Below are 18249 nucleotides of genomic sequence, written 5' to 3' on the forward strand. Positions count from 1 at the left end.
GTGGAAACTGTTTCATTTCAACCGTTTCTTTGGTTCACCATCCCTCGGTGTATCGAGGACACTGGCAAGCCAGTGGAGGAGCTGGCAGGGGCGTTGCAGCGGTACAGGATGGGCACTGACTGGAGAGAGAGCAGCTTTACAGAAGACCTCGGGATGCTGGAAGACAGCAGGTTGAACATGATGCAGCAGGGTGCCCTTGTGACAGCGTAGGCTGACTGCATGCTGGGCTGCACTAGCAAGAGCATAGCCAGAAGGTCAAGGGGAGTGACCGATCCCCTCCGTTCAGCACTTGTGAGACTGCTTCTGCTGTCCAGGTTGATGCTCTCCGGTACAAGACAGACGTTGTGTCCTGTCCCTCCAACCCCATGAGACTTGGATTTGTTTTGCACCAAGCTAGTGCAGGGGCTGGACCAGGCGGCACGGGAGGAGGTGCTGAAAACTGGGTTTGTTCAGTCTGGAGAACAGAAGACTAAGCAAGCATTTAATTGCTGTTTTCAGCTACCTAATGGTGGTTATACAGAAGATGGAGCCGGAGTCTTTTCAGAGGCGCACAGTGATAGGACAAGGGGCAGAGGTTGCAAGTTATAGTGAGAGAAATTCCAATGGCATGTCAAGAGGTGAAAAAAAAAAAATCACAGTGAGAGTGGTCTGATGCTGGAAGAGAGGCCCCAAGGGGCTGTGGAGGACCTTGGAGATATTCAGAACTTGGCTGGACACAGCCCAGAGTGACCTGCTGTGAACTGGAATTGGACCAGAGACTTCCAGAGGTCCTTTCCAATCTGAATGATTGCATGATTCAGAGCAGCAGCCAACAGCCCTAGGGCACACAGGGCCTACTGATAGCCCTGCTAGTTGAGTGGTTTTTTTTGGACCTGCTGAATTGTCTCGAGACAGGTTGCTGTGAGACTTTGCTAGGTTCTGTGGCCCAGGGTAGCCCTATAAACTCCCACTTGAGGCTCAGGCATCTTTAATTATCCTGTTGGGTGGCTATCATGTATGTCTATTAAGAGAGTTAAGGACCAGTCTTGTGAATGTTTTCCTGTGGGTGTATCTCTGAGCATTGCTCTCACAGGTGAAAAACGTTTTATTTCTAGTTGGTTTGTCTTTTTTTTTGTTTGCTAGCTGAGTCTTTGAGCTTACTGTTTAAATTGTGGAGTCACCACTCATTTTAAGACAGTTTAACTGCTTTTACAAAGTGTTCTGCAGTTACGGTTAGTTACAATGTTTTGAAGATTTAACATACCACAGAAGTGGGAAGGAATAGCAAGTACTCCTCCCTTTGCCAAGATATTTTTTTAAATATTCCAATTGTTGATGGATCATTTCTTTCAGGCCATCAACAAGGTAGGTTTTTGTCATCTTTTCCACTTACAGATGGGGACAAGGGTACAGAAGAAGCCATCTCAGCTACAAGAAAGCACATGGCCTCCTCCTGAATTTGATTTTCCAGGTGAAATACAGCCAGTAGCTGAATACAGAGCTTTGCTTTCAGGGGGAAGTGGTCTGCAGTGGAGTGGCAGGGGCAGTTAAAACATGTTGAAACCTCCTAAGGTTACTTTGAGGATTATTTTTTATTTCTGCAGCCTCTGGAGGGAAAACCCTGCGACACTGGTGCAGTGACTTAACCAAAGCTGACAGTGACTCCCAGTGATCATTGACATCAATGATCTACTCGGTGGCACTGTTGGTTTTCTTCTCTCTTTGTGATCTTAGGCTGGCCAAGTCTACATTGACTCTGATCCCGCTGCTGGGTACCCATGAGGTCATCTTTGCCTTTATTACTGATGAGCACGCCAGAGGGATGCTGCGCTTCGTGAAGCTTTTTACTGAGCTCTCCTTTGCTTCTTTCCAGGTAGCACTCATGCTATGCCCATGTAGAGGAGGTATTTTTTAACTGCAGTTTGGGGACCTCCTTTCTCTCTCATTCATTGCACGTTCCCTGTTCTTTGTATTTCTCAGTTTAGCACTGGGTATTACAGGATTATGACAGTGGAAGAAGTATAAGGACTAATTTTTAATAGCCAGCTTGGTTGTTAGTGTCACATTCTCTTATTTTCAATCTCTTAAGTTTACCACAATAAACTGGTGTTCCTATCCACATATTAATATCTACTTCCTATGGGACACCTCAAGGCGATAATGAAATTGTCTGATTTCCTGTAATTGTATAACAGCATTGCTGAAAGCGAATTTTGTGCTTTCTCCAGTGTTTTTGATACTCCTTGGAAAATTTGTGCTTTGACAGGTAGCGGTCTGCAGCTGGTAACTGCATGTGAGGAGGATGTAGGCTTACTGTGATTTTTATTTAGCTGTTGCCTTAGGTGAGGCCATTTCAGAAGACTCTCCTTGTCTAAGGGGATCATTATTCTTCTAGTTTCCCTGCTCACCCACTCATTCCCTGTTTATCAGGCACAGAGCTGTATTTAAGATCACCATGAATTGTTCGCTTATGAAACCAGGTAAGGAAAAAGAAGAGGAAATGAATGTTTAGGAAAAAATAACAGGTTGAAGAAAACAGTAACTCCTTTTTCTGAAGATCATGTGCTTTGAGACATAGTTTGGTCAAACCTCTCCTTTGCCATCAGAGCTGACAGGGACCACAGATTGTCTCCATCTTTCAGTCTTACATGGGACACACCAGTGTGGAGCCTCTGGCCCTCTGCAAGTTTTTTTGGCAAAGCAAGGGCACTTCTCTGCTCACTGCTCTTCTGTTTTTTGTTGATTCCAGGGGCTGATGGTTGCAATTCTCTACTGTTTCATCAATAATGAGGTAAGAGAGACACTAGTTGTTCCAATTTGCCTTATCAGCATCCACTATAGGAAAAGGAAATTGAAAATGGTCTTGAACTGCTAAATTGTCATTGTTCAGGACTTTTTTTTTTTACAGACCCTCCTCTGTACAGCTACACAAGATAACTCCTCAGACAAATGTTGTTGGAAGGAATTCAGGCAGTATAATTTAGGGCCACTATTTGTAGACATGAAATCTTGCAAGTTGCCTTGCTCGCAGTTGTACAGTTTGCGCTGCTGGAGCTTTTCTTTTATTAAGAACTGTAGCTGCTTCTCTTAATGTGTCTCATAGTGCTGCTTATGTGCTTGTTCTGGTGAATGTGGGAGTAGAGGTTGTTTTATTCTGAGAGCTCAGCTCAGCTGGCTGGTGAGGTTGGATAGTTCTCTTGGCTAATGCCCATGCAGTTTCGTTTAGTTTGATTTCCCTGTGGCCCAGCTACTTGAAGACATCATCGTGCGCTCATTCAAACTGAACTTTGTGGAGTGGTGAGCTCTCCCACAGGCCCAGAAGAAATGTAGCCAGGGCTTTGAGTTAATTGATTGCAAGTACCATCTTCTATGGCTTCTGCTGAATCCCGGCACTGCTGGGGGAACGAGTATTGTTCTGTTTCAGTATTGCAGGAACCTGTCCTGTTACTTGCTAAGTGATTATTATTATTCATTCTTTCAGTAGCCAGCTTTGCAAGGGAAGCAAACACTACTGATCTGGCAGCACATTATTAAGTTTAATGCACATCAACGTGTTTTGCTAAATCTGCTTTTAAACATGACACAGTAATTCAAGGGTACCTGTTGGGAGATAGGCCTCATCAAGGAGTTGGAATCAATGGAAAAATGTTCTGCTTGTGTCATTACGGCCAGGCTGGAGTCAACAGAAAAGCAGCAGGCACCCTGAGTTAAGCCCTGCAGGAGAGTGTTCACTTTTGTAGCTCGTGGGTAAGGTTTTTGTTTAAGTGGACGTGTTAATTGTACTGCTTACGAAAGTCGGAGGTGGGTAGCAGCAGGCTTTGCTCAAGCACTGAGAATATTTGTTTCAAATCCTTTGTACAACTTTACAGGTGTGGTTTAATCCTGAAATGCAGCACCGTCTGCTGGTGCATCATGTATTTATTTGGATCCACTTTGGCCTTTGCGTCTACGTCCACCGTGCAGCTGCAGCCAGGCCTCTTGTGAGCAATGCCCACTGATTTCCTCCGTGTGATACAAGGGCAAAGTTACATCATAGCCCAAACTTTATTACAAACCCTGAAACAGATAGGCTTGTTTCATTTGAGGGACCTTACTGTGAAGTAGCCTACCTTCATTTCTAAGAGGTCCTCCAAATCTCTTGTTGCTCTAGTGCCCTTGCCTTTGTAATGTAATTCGTAAAATCTAACCACAACGTGCTCAGCTTCATAGAAAGCTGGCAGTCTAGGATGAATTATTTTGCTTGTTCCAACTCTTATTAAAAGAAGGGAGAAGGATTTTGTCAAGCCCAGTCATGAGCATCCGTAAAATAGGTCCATGTAAAGAGTTTGATTAGGTCAAATCTCTTCTATTTCTTTCCTACACTATATGAGACGTTTTTCCTAAACTAAATGAGAAACTGTTTTTCTTCTAACAGACTATGAGCCTGAAGACTATCCTTGTTTGCAATATGGTCTATATTTTTATTTTTGCATGTGACTCACTCCTTTTTTTTTTCTTTCTTAAACATGCAGAGTGAAAGGTTTTTGCAAGTTCTGGTACCAGATGAAGAATAAAAATCAAGCTAGAAGTGATGTTAATGTCCTTTTCTAATATCTATTTATGGAAAAATGTTAAAATATGCTCATATTTCAGTCACATTTCACCTGAAGGATTCTGGATTTTCTCTGATACGACTCTGAAGCCAACAGCAGGATTTCATCACATTGCTTGTTATCAATGTTCTTTGCAAAATGAGCTGGGCTGAATATGACCAGTTTTCTGCAGTTAGTGTTGCTTGCTATAAGAAATATTCTAAACCACAGAGATGCTGCCTCTTTCCACCACAATTAGTTTAAGCTGGTTCAGATTTCATTCTCTGTAGTCTTGCTTCTCCTTTTTGTCTCCTTCCTATCACAACGGAAGTACACTTCACTCTCTTCTACCTTAAAGAATCTGTCCTGACTCCAGGACTCCTGAATTATTTCAATTACTGACCAGTCTTCCCTTCTCCTTTTCATTTCTTTTCATTCTTTATACATATCCATTGTACTCCTCCACCAGATCCATTCCATCCCATTTCAGACCTACTTTCCTTTCACTGTGATTTATTGAGATGTTTTTTGCCAAAGTTTAACTTTTTTGTAATCAGATTCCAGATTCATTGCCACATTCTCAACATCCTTGCCCATTAGCTTCATTAAGCTTGATGAGCTGCTCTCTGAAGAAGTCTTCTCCACCTTTAACCTCCATGACCCATCTCTTCCAAGTTCTTATACCTTTTTCCTTTCTCTTTCAAAATATTCTACATAGAAATTTTCCTTCTTCCCCTTTTATTCATGGGAGCTTTGTTCTTGGTTCCCTTTTCCCTGTATAGCTTATTTCTGAGGAATCTTATCCACACATGGAAGTTAATAGGGTAATTATTTTGCTGAAAGATCTGTAGATCTAATTCTGTGCTCAAGAACTTTACAAAATAAATCTTAACTTATTCCCTCGGTCATACTTACTCCTTCGGTCATACATTCTCAGCTGTCTAGGCAAAAACTCAATTCAACATGGACAGCAGAGCTACTCTTCACCCTTTCCGTAACCTCTGGAGAGAAAACTAATATTCTGTCATTCAGATCCATTCCTAAGATGACATATCTGATACAGTCATTTGTTCAGGTCTTCCCGTTCACTTCGTCGCAGGCTATTTGTATCATAGCTCTAGGATACAGCCCGTCCTGTCTAGCCAGATTGAAGGCTCCTTTCCTCCCTTTGACTGATTCTAAGGTATCCATTTCTACTGCTTATTGACTTATTCTGTCGGTAAGTACATTCATGCATTCTTTCAGGATCTGCCTGTAAATGTCTACAACTGCTTTTTCCCAGTGCTGCCTGTGATACCCGCTGTTTTGCGTGCCCACCAAAGGTACCAAGTAGTGGGACGGCAATACGGTCAATTCTTCTGCAGACAAGATGGTCCCTGCATTCCTCTTCTGTCTTTATGAGGCTCTTCTCCCTCTTTCTTCTATGCCAAGCTATCCGAGACACACTTTTCCTGGTGTCTTTGTGCAGCTTCTGACACAACAACCCACAGTTATCACAGTAAAATACAAGCTTCTATCTCAGCATGTTTCCTGCTGTCCCATTTGGTTGGGATACTGGAGGGGCAGATCCCATTGTCAGAAACACAGAGGTGCAGCTGGTTCCCACCAGGACAGTATTCAGTACAAGGGCTGTAGCCCAGAGCTGACAGGCACTGCTAGAGGTACCCACCAAGGGAGGACAATTGGTTATGTAAAGCTTTGCTCCTTTTTTTAGGGCTGCCTCTCAGATTTGGTATTTCACAATGAATCAGCAAAGCAGGCAGATACGCAGCAGCTGGTTCCCTAGGAACCATTTCCCTCCGAGTGTGAAGGTTTCAGCAGCCTGGGTGTGATGACAAGCCCGTGCTGGAACTGCCATCAACCTGTTTAGGGTCTTGGTGGTCAGTACCGGACCCTAAGAGGAAACAAAAAAGGAACTCTCCAGAGAAGGCTTGCTTGAGTGACCCACCTGTAGTGACCTTACTTCCAGGCTGAAGTACACACCATAATGTGTTGATTACTGTAGCTGCACTGCTGCCTTTTTCTAGGGTAAAAAAGGTTCAATTTTATGTCCTCTGCCTTATGTGTTAAAAGCTAATGGACATTCTTACTCCAGTTAAGTGGCAAGAACTTTGCCTGTGGAACAGGAAGATCTAAATTTTTTTTTCTTGTTTAGCAGTTACAAGACCCTGGATCAGCTTCCAAATGAGTATGAGGTGTTACACAGTTGAACCCAGAATGTGTGACTGGATGAGCATATTCTGTAGCTTTAAAAAAAGCTAGTATCTGGAACGAGATATTGGACTCGCTATTTAAAAAGGAGAGGGGAGTACAGTCTTTAAAAGTCTTAAATTGTTGATTTTTCAATTCTGAATAACTCTTCATTTTTGTATGGAATAAAAAACCCCAAACCTTAAATATGCCAAGAATAAAAAATAATCCAAGACACAATACTGTTTAAATCAAACCAGAAGTTAAAACATAACTCTTAAGAACACCTGTGGTGACAGTATTGAGCAGGAAGCCAGTTTTTTCAGTCCTTTCATGGCTGATAAGCAAAATCAACTTAATTGTTAGTACTGGTAGGGCACAGAGTACATTCGGTATTGCAGCTGAATACAATTTATAATAAAATAACGAAGATAAGATTTCCTGGTGCATAAAAGAGCTTTATTTCTACAATAAATGCGAATACTGTCATTATTTTAAATACAGAATACCCAACAATGGACTAATGAGATAATTGGATAATTTGAAGGAGTAATGTTGCAGGTTTAAAGCATTGCCAGCTTTTCTCAGTAGTATGGTTTCTTTATTTTTTCCTTGCTCTCTTCTAATGGAGTCATTTAAACATCTGATTAGTTCTACATTTATTCCTTTTGTTTCCTTCTTTGCTTCTGTTAGGTTCAGATGGAGTTTCGGAAAAGCTGGGAGCGCTGGAGGTTGGAACATTTGTATGTCCAGAGAGACAGCAGTATGAAACCTCTCAAGTGTCCAGCCAACAGCATCAGCAGTGGAGGCACAGTAGGCAGTAGTGTCTACGCTGCCACTTCTCAGGCCACGTTCAGCTAAGATTTCTGCAGGCGAATCAGGCTGCGAACAATGAATTGTGTAATACACCTGAAAACCCTTAAATACCCAAGCAAGTGGCTTAAGTGTGCCATCTCCAGCAAGAAACTGAGGCTTATGCTGCTCATTGCCTGCAGGCTGTTGGACAAAGGTTTCTAGGGAAAGCAATCTGCTAATGTAATCAACGCATCAGAGGAAAAATTGATCACGTCTAATGTAAGTTAAAAGTTTCTTCCTGTTTGCACACAAGGCCTCCAGGTGTCCAGAACTTAAGCATAGCATTGATCCAGTCTGAAACCACAGGGTCAATGGCTCATTACTGTTGAGTGGGTGAGCCGAGTGATCGACTGATTAAATTACAGAATATGATGATTGCCAAAAAAATACATTTAGACTTCTATGGGAATAGGGTAAGGTGCTATCACCAGTTTTAGAGGGGGAAAAAAACCCCAACCATACAAAAAAAAAAAAAAAACACGCAACTTAGTGGGACCCAACTTGCATTTTAGGGAAGAATCAGTTTTATAGTGAAGAGTTTACCAAAGCCAAAGCTGAAAATAGGCTTACGGGGTTTTTTGGGTAGGTGAAGAACAGCATCCTGAAGGTGTGTCAGTACAGCAGGTAGTGTGGTGCACGCTTCTGAATGCTCTTTTTAAGCTTCAGTTGAAAGAAAAAAAAAAAAAACAAACCAAAAGCAGTATCTGGTAGGGGCCTCTTCTGCTGTTAATGGGTGTGTGTTACCTCTGTTGACACGGACAGGACTATCCCCTGAACGCACGGCCCTTCCATCCCCAGGCGGTGCTCTGCCCCTCCCGTTGGCACACGGGCGTTCCCTGGGACGGGGTAGCGGCTTGTGCTTGGAGAGGACACCTTCTGTCCGAGCTCCGCTCCCCTCTTGGCGGGTGCCAGCCCCCAGAGGTCCCAGCCGGCCTCGGCACACCTCCCCTCCGCGGAAAGGACGGGCCCGTTCGCCCCGCGGGCTCGCTTCTGGGCCGGCCCGCGGGGCCGCTTCACCACGGCGGACAGCCCCCTCCCCGCCCCCAGGGCTGCCGCCACCAGCGGGGTTTGACACCCCCCCCCCTCAAAATCTGCCCTCACCCCAACGGGCTTTGGCCTGTTCTGCTTGAAACTGCGAGGGCTCTGGCAGCGAGCGCGTCCGCACCGCTGCTGGCCTTACCTCCTGCCACGTCTGCCGGGGGGCTGGGGAAGAACGGAGGTACCTTGGCAAGCGGGACGTGGGCTGTCACATCACGTCGTAACGAGCTTTATGTATCTTCACCCGGCTTGTCGCTCGGGCTCCCTTTACAACGAGGAGGCCAGGTGGCAAAGGCTAGTCCCGAGGATATCCCTGTCCGTAGGCTCCTTGTAGTAAGTCACCTCCGCGGCGGAGCAGGGAGACGGCTCAGCAGAGATGAAAAGCAAAACGATTTGCAAGTCTCTCTTTGCACTGGTGTTCACAGCCTCCATTGCCAAGAAAGCGGACTGGGTATTCTAGGATGTCATTCAGCATCTTCCCTGCCTGAAGCTAGATTGCTTTGCATGGGATTATTTAATCATTGTGTTAGAATCCAAATTGCCAACGGGGTGGATTAGTTTTGCAGTCGTCAGGTTAGAATTGAATTAGAGAGGATGGGTTACCTGCTTCTGCTATAATGCTTGTAATTGAGCCCCGGGGGGGTGGGGGGTGGGAAGTCGGACACGTTGGTAGAAATCCACCACAGTTCCCGGGCTGACTTCTGTACGTTCAGCACGCTGGCTTCCACGTGGGCCGCTTCCAGGCCTTCCCTTCCTAACATCGGTTGCAGAGCTGACCTTGGAATGAAGCACCTCAGGTTCCTCTGTAAATTTAGGGAGTAGCTTCTGTGTTGTGTGACCATCGATACCTGACACCTACCCGCCTATGTTAACTGCTGTCCTGCAATGTAATTAATTAGCTTTCTGTACGGAGGGAGTGTGCTCGATGTTGCTATTTAACATCTACCCTTAAGTGCTTTCATAGGAAAAGACTGATAGAGTTAGTCACTAGTAGGTGAAAAGGCAGCACGATGACAGGTTAAATTTATGGCTGTATGACACTGCACACTGGAGGGGACAGTTTCACTCCTGAATATTCAAGAGTGGGTGCCAGTTTTCCAGGGCCCTGCTTAGTTGTGTGCAAACCTGGGGACAAAAAAGTTTCTGCTACTTGCTCAGCTGTTACCAAGATGACAGTTTTGCTGTGACAATAGAAGTTAGGGAAGTTTGAACTCGCTGTTGTGCTGGGAAAAGTGTAGGTAACAAACGAAAGAGGACACAGGAATAGAGAGCCTTTACCTGTGTGGTAACAAACCTGTACTTAGTTGCCATCACAAGATTCTTTCAGCAGTTTGACGTGCTTTTGAGTTACTAGGCTCCTTTTGCCCCTCCTGGACACTTAAGAACTGAGGGCTCTGGGCCCCCGAGATCCGCTCCAGCACCAGATGTCAAACTTCCCTGTGTAACTTCTGCCTTGTTAGAATCCAAGAGAAAAATGACAAAGTGGGACTTTGGCCAAGCAGAGGGTTGTGGTGGAAATTTCCCCCCCCCCCCTCTCTGATGAAGTTCTCACTTCAAACCTTTTTAAATTGCCTCGAAGTACTGAGGGAACAACGCATTGAAAGTAACTGCCACCAAGGCAGAATTACAGTCATTGTGTATTTTGAGAAATACTTTTAGCAAGGCCTAAACACCAATTTCTCCATCATACTTTTATCTACTTCAGTGAAACCTTTCACAAGCCTTTGGTTATTCGTGCCATCTCTCCTTCAGAATTCATACTGTGTGTTTATTTGAGTAGCTTGAAATAAGCAAAGCAACACAAAGCACTGGAACAGATTAACTGTGTGAATTTTTATTTCTTGTGCCTTTCAGCTTCATGCTCACTTACTGTGGTAACCTGTTTCATGAAGCTTTAAATAGAAGAGTCTATAAATTCACCTGGACATAATGTAACTAGAGTTTATATATAGCAAATGAAAACTTTATTTCCAGCATTGCTGCTACAAAGATTTATAATGTCGTGGATGTTACCGTGTATTTAATATTTATTTGCATGTATTTCCTTGTTTTAAAGAACACCTGCAGAATCTAACTGTACCAGATGTCAGATTATCAACTCCCATAAGCATTACACTTATGTTTATTTTTATGCTTATGAATAAAATTTCAAATTCTGTCACTTACTGGTATATTTACTTTAAGAATCACCTGGCTGCTTCTTACTCTGCAAATGGAAGAATACTTTCTAAGGATGGAAAGACTCACAGTTCATGGGTCTCCCACAGAAACAAAGCTTTCTATCTGCAACTGTCCTCTACAAAAAGGCCTTTGAACCTGCAGAGGCTGTTAATCAAAACCAAAAGGCAGCATGTCATTCATCTAGGTGGAAGGAATCGGTAAGAATAGCGAGAACTCCGAGGGGTTTGTAGCAGAGGACAGTGGAATAGGTGCTAATCCCAAACCTGTGGGCTTGGCTTTAAAGAGCAGCATTTGGACTTTTTACAAGACCAGTACTGGAAGCTAAGAGTGTGCCTGGGAGAGCTACTGAGATGCTTAGTGGTATTGAACATGTTACTTGTGCTTTAATCTACTATTCTCTTTCCAGTCCGCTTAAATTCAATAAAGGACATTCCCTCACCAATGATGGAACATGGGGTAAGTCAAGCCTGAACCCTCTGTGTAACCTCCATGAGAAAAGGCTTCATGAAACAGGAGTTGGAAGACCAACTTGTGACTCTTCTCAACTCAGTCCTCACTGGCGTAAGCTCTACCAGCAGCTCTTCACTATGATTTAATGATTTATTTTAATGCAATGATCTATATATAAAAAATCCCAGTGGATCATGCAGGAAGTACACCTGATGGTCTGTGGGATGTTAGGGGGAAGCATAGTCCTCTGTGCTGTGCGAAAAGGACTGTAGCCAAAGAGAGGGCAAATCCCCTTCTGTCAGAGGGCCTCTTGTGTTTCCCTGTGAGCTGCACACTCACCCTAAAATGTTTCTAAATAATGGTTAAATCAGGTTACCTGCCTGCTATAATGCCTTTTTTGCTTACCTTACAAATGCTGAAAGCTGTAATGCAGAGCAGAAAGGTAACTTGGATTAAGATCAGGTGAAAAACATGAGTGTGAACAGAAGCAGCCCCCTCTTTTATATGTATGGATAGTGCCCCGTGGCTTTTAGTTTCTTCAGCAAGAGGATTCTAGCCAGGGCTGGGAAGAAAAGCAGTTGGCCGTTCTGCTGAAGGTGTCGTCAATCCCCGGCCTTCCCGTTACCGGTGGCAAAGGCCACCTGGGGCAAAGCCGTGCCTCTCGGTGACGCCGCCGGGGCGGTGAAACCAGCGGCCCCTGGGTTTGCTGCCACCTACTCGGACCCCCCCCCCCCCTCAAGAAAGGAGACCAGGGACCACGTTTTGCTTCGGCTTTATTGGGGACCGGGCCGCGCTTGGGGAAGCCGGGCCCGGACGTAAGGCGCAAGCGGCGTTTTGCATAGAAATCACCCCCTTTTCCCCCGCCCCGGGGTCCGTAGTACGAGGGGCGGGCGGCGGGGGCCGGCCCAGCGGGAGGCGGCTGTCCCCGCCAGCCCAGGCGCTTCCCCCGCCGCCGCCGGGCCGCTCGCTACCTCCCGGGGTCGGCGGCGGGCCGGTAATGCAGCTCCCGCTCCAGTTGCTCGGCCGTCAGCGTCCCGGGGATGGCGGCGCAGCCGGGGTTGAAGACGGAGTAGGCGCTGAGCTCGCCCCGCCGCCGCTCGGCGGGGCCGCGGGTACCGGCGTACATCCAGTAGAGGAGGGAGAGGACGAAGTAGGGCAGCCCCAGCTCCAGCTCGGCGAACAGCGCCAGCAGCACCGCCCACAGCAGCACCTTCAGCAGCAGCGGCCGCGCCCACACCGGAGCCTCCTCTGCCGCCGCCGCCCCGCCGCCGGGACGGGCCTGTGGAGGCGGCGGCGAGACGCGGCGTTCAGGCCCCGCCCCGCCCACCCCGGCGCTCACCTCAGCGCCGCCGCCGGGGCCCGCCGCGGCGGCCCGCTGTCCCTCGGCGGCCCGTGGAGCCGCGGCCTCCCCCGGCGGCTCGGAGGCGGCGGCGGCGGCGGCGCTGCCGCGTTGGGCGCGGAACTGCGCCAGGCGCCGCTCCACGGCGGCCGACATGGCCGCCCCGCGCCTGCGCAAAAGGGGCGGCGCAGCTGCCGCGCCGCGCCCTGGGACGACCCGGCGTGGGGGCGGGGCGCTCCTCGGCCCCGCCCCCCCCGGGGGGCAGCGGTGGGCGGGAAGCGCGCGCCGCCCTGCGGGACGGGGCGGGACGGGCTGAGGGGGGTGTTCGCGGGGGGCCTGAGGCCAAACCTGAGGAGCTTCGCAGGGGCTCAGGAGCCGCAGGCAACCGGCTGCCCCCGCCTTTGCTTTAACCAGCCGTTTAGCTCCGGAGAACAGCTGTGAATCCCCACAGGCCTTCCCCTTGGCTTTGGTTTTTTGTTAGTTAAACCTTAAGGACTGACGTTGGCACCGACAGAAAAAGGAGGGAATGAAACGTGGGGTGGCCAAAGCGTGGGGTGGCCAAAGCCTGGGGTGACCAAAGCCTGGGGAGGGGGAATGAGCTGTCCACTGCCAGGGTGACGAGTGCCCTTTGCGCTAGGCCTTGGGGCGGCCATCTTAGAAGAGCCCTGGGAAGGGGCGGCCGGGAGGAGGAGGAGGAGGAGGAGGAGGAAGGAGGAGGGAGGACATGGCCAGCGGGCCGAGAGGAGCCGGCGGTCAGGTCAGGCCGCTCTCCCCTCCCTCATTCACCAAAAAATTAAAATTGGGAAAACCAGCTCTGTCACATCATCTTTCAGCTGTCGGTACGGCCAAGAAATAGAAAATTATTTACAGGAGCCGGCTTCTAGCCTCAGGAGTAAAATATTTCTCACTCTCCAGCAGTAATAGTTAGCAATGAGACATCGTTTCATCCTGCAGTGCTGTTTCCAGTTACTTACAGCTTTCTCAGAAGTGACCTTTGGGGCTGAATATCTCATGCATGTGTCAGCTCAGAATTGAATATGAGAAGTCTAATAAAAATCAATTTGGGTGTTCTTAAGTTATCTTAATGTGGAAAAAATTGTGTTTTTTCCAACTAAATAATTTTTCAAATGCCTATTTTATGCTCGGTTACAAAATAACTTTATTTTTAACCTTCCGACTTTGCAGAAAGTGCCACAGTGAATGACATTTTTCTCTATATTTGTGGAAATTTGATTTTGAAATAACAGTCCAAAATGTTTTACGATGGCCTGCACAGGATATTATTTTATTTTGATTTTTTTTCTTTTCTTCCTCTTATACTACTGTTCATGAAAACACCTCCTCCAAGACATGCTGGGTAATTCCACACGTTATGTTCTGCCTGCAAACTACTGGTTAGACCTGAGCTTAATACCACCTTTGCAAGCCGCACCCGGTGGTTCACATCCTCTCAGATTTGTTCCAAATTTACTGGGTTTAGTATGTATTGTGGGTGCAAATAGCTATTTTATGGCTGTGTTGGGCTACTTACCTTGCCATGTAACTTCCATAGCCATGCTGGGAGGGCAGGGGTGGCGTGGAGAGGCTGAAGAACACTTCTGTGGGACTCTTCGTGCCCTTCTTGCTACATGCGAGAAAAACCAATTGTATATTGTCTTTTTGGAGGTGTGAGACTATGAGCCAAGTCTTTCTCCCCTTTGCTGCAGCTAAATAAATGATTAATCGAAACTGGTGGATGCTATTGATAGATTTCTACTGCTTCATTCTTGATAAGCGAAATTCTGGAACTGCCCAGTAGGAGGTAGCGTTAAGGTCACGTTTAAAACTTGTGGTTTTTTAAACTTGGTTTCATGGTAAATGGTAATTGTCACGTCTATAATACAAAGAAGCCCACATCCATATTTCTTTCTGCCAAGAAGAAAACCTCTTGTTCTTTATATAGTTCCACTTCAGCAATTTTCAAACATTTTCCTTTATCCCAGCTATCAACTTTTCATTATATTTTCATATTTATGACACAGAAGAATCTTTGCATTCTGCTCTCAGCCAGTTATCACCAGCTTAAGGCACTACTTTTTTCAGTACTTGGGAACTTCCAAACCGTTCAGAACCTCGGCCGTGGCGCTCCATCAGCAAGAGAACTGAAGACGATGAAGCGGCTGCTGGAAGAACTGACCGAACAAGCGAGCTGTCAAAGCCATGTCCGAAGTTCAGGCAATTTTTTATTTTTGGGGGGTGACTGCGGAGTTCCCCTTAATTCATTTTCAAGTGTCTGTGCTCTTTCATGCTCCTTAAGGAAGCGAGAGAACCGAGGACTAATTTGGGGAAGTATTTTTACGTGACAGAAGGCACCAGAACTACTTGTGGCACAACGCCAGCCCAGCGAAGTTAAGCTAAGCGTTGGAGAGCCACCTCCAGATCCTGTGGCGCCCTTTGCATCCGTCTCCTCAGCCGCCCACCACCCCGTTTTTGGCGCCAGCACCCCCTGTATTGAGCGGTATGGGCCCAGGGCCTTGCTCAGTGGGTTGGAGCGTGGTTGCTTTCTTCCTCCAGCTGCAGTTACCTGGGCCGTGCACGACAGCTTTTTCAGATACCGACAGTAATCAGGTCACATTAATTCTTTTGGTGGATTAATCTAATTCATCGACAGGAGCTTTCTCCTCCGTGAGATAAGCGTCCGCACACACTGACTCGCTAAGTGCCGTAAATGCAGAGAGAAGGGCAACCCATCATTACTGTAACGACCTAGCTTAATTAGTTCGATGGAGCTGAGGGAGCGTTCGCTTTAGTTGTCGAGGTCTTGGAGAACATGTATAAAATAGATTGAAGTGCACAGACTCGTAGTTGTCTAATTCCATGCAGAGCATTCTGCATATCCATTTACTAATCAGACCTAAACTGCAGAGAAGAGCTGCTTCCTTGGTAAAAAAACAGTCATTAATTTTCCTTCCTAAAATAGCGGCAGCAGGCTGCTTTGCCTTTAGACATAAAGGATTTTTTTAAAAATCTGTCTTTTTAATGAACTAATTTAGGTTCTGAATTGCAAATTTTCACGTCTGTGTGGTTTCAAAATGTGTGCATTTGTATATTCAGCAGTGGATGCTAAAAGGTGCTGAGATGCTAGCACTTATGTTACTGCTTTACATGCTGAACTGCTCTATATTTAAACACGTTATAACATGGGCAAAACAGAGTTATTAATATTTCCATCACAACTCTGAAATGTTGCTTATCATTTCATGGGAAACTTCCCTTTGAGGAAAAGAACACAGTAAATACATCTCACTAGTACAATGTCAGCTGTAAATGTCAGATATTTAGTGAAATCATTGTAACAGAAGGGGGAGATAAGCGGTTTCGTTACATTTAGAAGATAACACCCAATGAGCATTCTAGCTGGGATTGTTTTGCCTTATTCATAACTTTGATCTGATTCGAAAGTCAAAGTTTTGAAAACTGTTCTACAGCTTCAAAAGATCAGAATACTGCCTTTTGATTTTTATCATATCGGTAGGGTGGGAAAAAAATGCAGCTGCCACCTGAAATTCCTGATAACTTAAGTGAAAGGAAGCCTGTAAAGAAGTAGAGATGATGCCAGGGAACGTCTTAAAACCAATTCTAGGTCTGAGTTCTGCTTCCACAGCTATTTCCTTCAAATCCACCGGAGTTTAAAATGCAGAAATGTTGACTTTTAATTCATTAAGAAAATACCAACAGTTGTATCTTCTTGAGTGTAGAAAAAGCACAGGAACCCAAATGGATACAACCAGAGTAAAAGGTGCAATAGCGGTACAGAGCTCTTGGGAATCTCACTTCCTTGCTTTGTAGGTTAAATTTAATAGGGTATAATTCACAGACAGAGTATTTTTTTGTGCCAATAGTTGCTCCAATAAATGGAATAAAGACCTGGAAGCAAAGCCCGTGTAAGGCAAAATGGGAAATGAGAAGCAAGATCTAAGAAAGTCTTAAATCCACAAAAGATTCACAGAAAGACAGCCTTTACTAACTGCTGAAAGCTAGTAAAAGGCAGCTTTGGTTATTGAAGCCAGTTAGTAACTCTGAATTAAACACGTTGCCAACCCTGACTTGCAGAAAAGGTCTGTCCAAAATCCAATGCTTAATGCAGATGCCTCCCTCTGACGTCCTCAAGAGTGGAAAATCCTCAGTTTTCCACCAGTTACCAGTTTCTCTGGAAGTTGTCGCCACGCCTCGGGCTGGCTGTGAGCACAGGGAGGACGTGGTTTCTTTGGAGAACGGCAGCGAGCACCGCAGCAACAGGGACTCAGCGGCAGTCTCCTCCGGTCAGCAGTCTAGACACAACATCTCAGGGGTAAAGCCCGGTAAGGGGGGACTAGGTGAACACGCAGGCAGGAGAGAAGAACGAAGGAATTCGTGTGAGAACAGAAGAGGCGAGGGCAGAGATGCTCCAGCGGGTCTGAGAGAAACGGAGGCACCAGGGCAGACCCTCGGCGTTCCTGAACTGACGAGACCCTGCAACGTGAAATCCTGACCCCCGCTGAAGTCAGTGGGAACTTTGCCAGGGATACTCTGGGGTAGGGATTGCATCCTCTGATGGACCGAGCTGAGCTCACACCTTGCTGTCTGCTTGGGGAGGCCTGCAGGCCTCACACAGGATGGCCTCGCTCAAGGTGGCTTCACTTTATTTCCCTTAAAAACAAACCAATGCAACAACAAAAAATTCGTAACTTTTTTTTTTTTTTTTTAACTGTGACAAATCCGGCCGATTTATTATATTTGTTATACTGTAGATATTCCCCACAAATCTTGTACCTGATGCATACAGGGTTTTAAAATGAGATAAATTATATGGAAAGGACAACTAAGACCCAAATAAGATTAGCTTCTTACATATCGCATTGTAAAGACAACCCGGAATGGGTCTGAGTCTAAATTTAGGACAAGTAAAGTTTAAAACTGGGGCTGACTGGTTTTAGTGCAATAACAGAATGTGGGGTACTCCTCCTGCCTCCGGTGGGTTTAGAAACCATAGGTGTGTTTTGACATTTTTTTGGGGCTGATCCTGAAGGACACTTAGAGTAAGTTCAGCATGAAACCTCACGCCTGGGCTATCTCTTCAGTCAAGTGTGGCCAGAGTTTGAGGGCTTCACTTGACTGTGGCCTCGCAGGCCACGCTTTGAACGATGGCACGCCGTCAGCAAGATGCGGTGGCACTCCCCCAGCAAGATCCTGTCAAAAGGCCGCGGGCAAAAGCCCAAATCCAAGGAAATGGTGGTCATGTGTGCTGGTTAATCAGAGCTTTCAGATGGCAGGAAAGACTGAGAGCTGTTTCTGGGTTTATTTTGCAGGGCAGCCCAGGATGCAGAGCGTTCTTTTATCAGTTCTTCCGAAGGAAAACTAAGTGGCTTTCATAGGCAGGACATTGCGAACATTTAGCAATATTATCATTTCTGTTTGAGCAGTTCAGTAGGGAGAACAATCTGTAGCAGATAAGGTATGAATTCATGAGGGAGAGGTATTTACAGATTAAAAGGTCTGTCATTTATGTTTCTAGAGAAAAGAGAAATTTAACCAGACAACAGTCAAATTCTCTACATTTCAGTTTTATAAAATCAAAGTGTTGTTGCAGAGCCTTGACATTTAGAAGTTGAGTTCTGACCTTAAATA

General features: G+C 46.0%; 2 protein-coding genes across 4 annotated transcripts in view; one reads left to right on the forward strand and one right to left on the reverse strand.

Annotated features, from left to right (window-relative positions):
- Positions 1–7601, forward strand: part of GLP1R (glucagon like peptide 1 receptor) — an 85267-nt gene extending 77666 nt beyond the window's left edge. Inside the window, exons 13-15 of the mRNA XM_086461910.1 lie at positions 1714–1852; positions 2729–2770; positions 7434–7601. Coding sequence (XP_086318036.1) covers positions 1714–1852; positions 2729–2770; positions 7434–7601 — 349 coding nt within the window. The remainder of the gene's footprint in view (positions 1–1713; positions 1853–2728; positions 2771–7433) is intronic.
- Positions 7602–12231: 4630 nt separating this feature from the next.
- On the reverse strand, positions 12232–12759 carry SAYSD1 (SAYSVFN motif domain containing 1). 3 transcript variants are annotated; one of them, XM_086461198.1, is made up of 2 exons: positions 12604–12759; positions 12232–12543 (listed from the first exon to the last, which is right to left on the reverse strand). In XM_086461198.1, the coding sequence occupies exons 1-2, from the start codon at positions 12757–12759 to the stop codon at positions 12232–12234; spliced, it is 468 nt and encodes a 155-aa protein (XP_086317324.1). The 3 variants fall into 3 exon arrangements, with proteins under 3 accessions (XP_086317324.1, XP_086317325.1, XP_086317323.1); XM_086461199.1 differs by having other exon boundaries at positions 12232–12512; positions 12588–12759; XM_086461197.1 differs by having other exon boundaries at positions 12232–12759.
- Between the last annotated feature and the right edge of the window lie 5490 nt (positions 12760–18249).

This window comes from Leptosomus discolor, chromosome 2 (assembly GCF_034619465.1).
Source record: "Leptosomus discolor isolate bLepDis1 chromosome 2, bLepDis1.hap2, whole genome shotgun sequence".
Taxonomy (NCBI): Eukaryota; Metazoa; Chordata; class Aves; order Leptosomiformes; family Leptosomidae; genus Leptosomus; species Leptosomus discolor.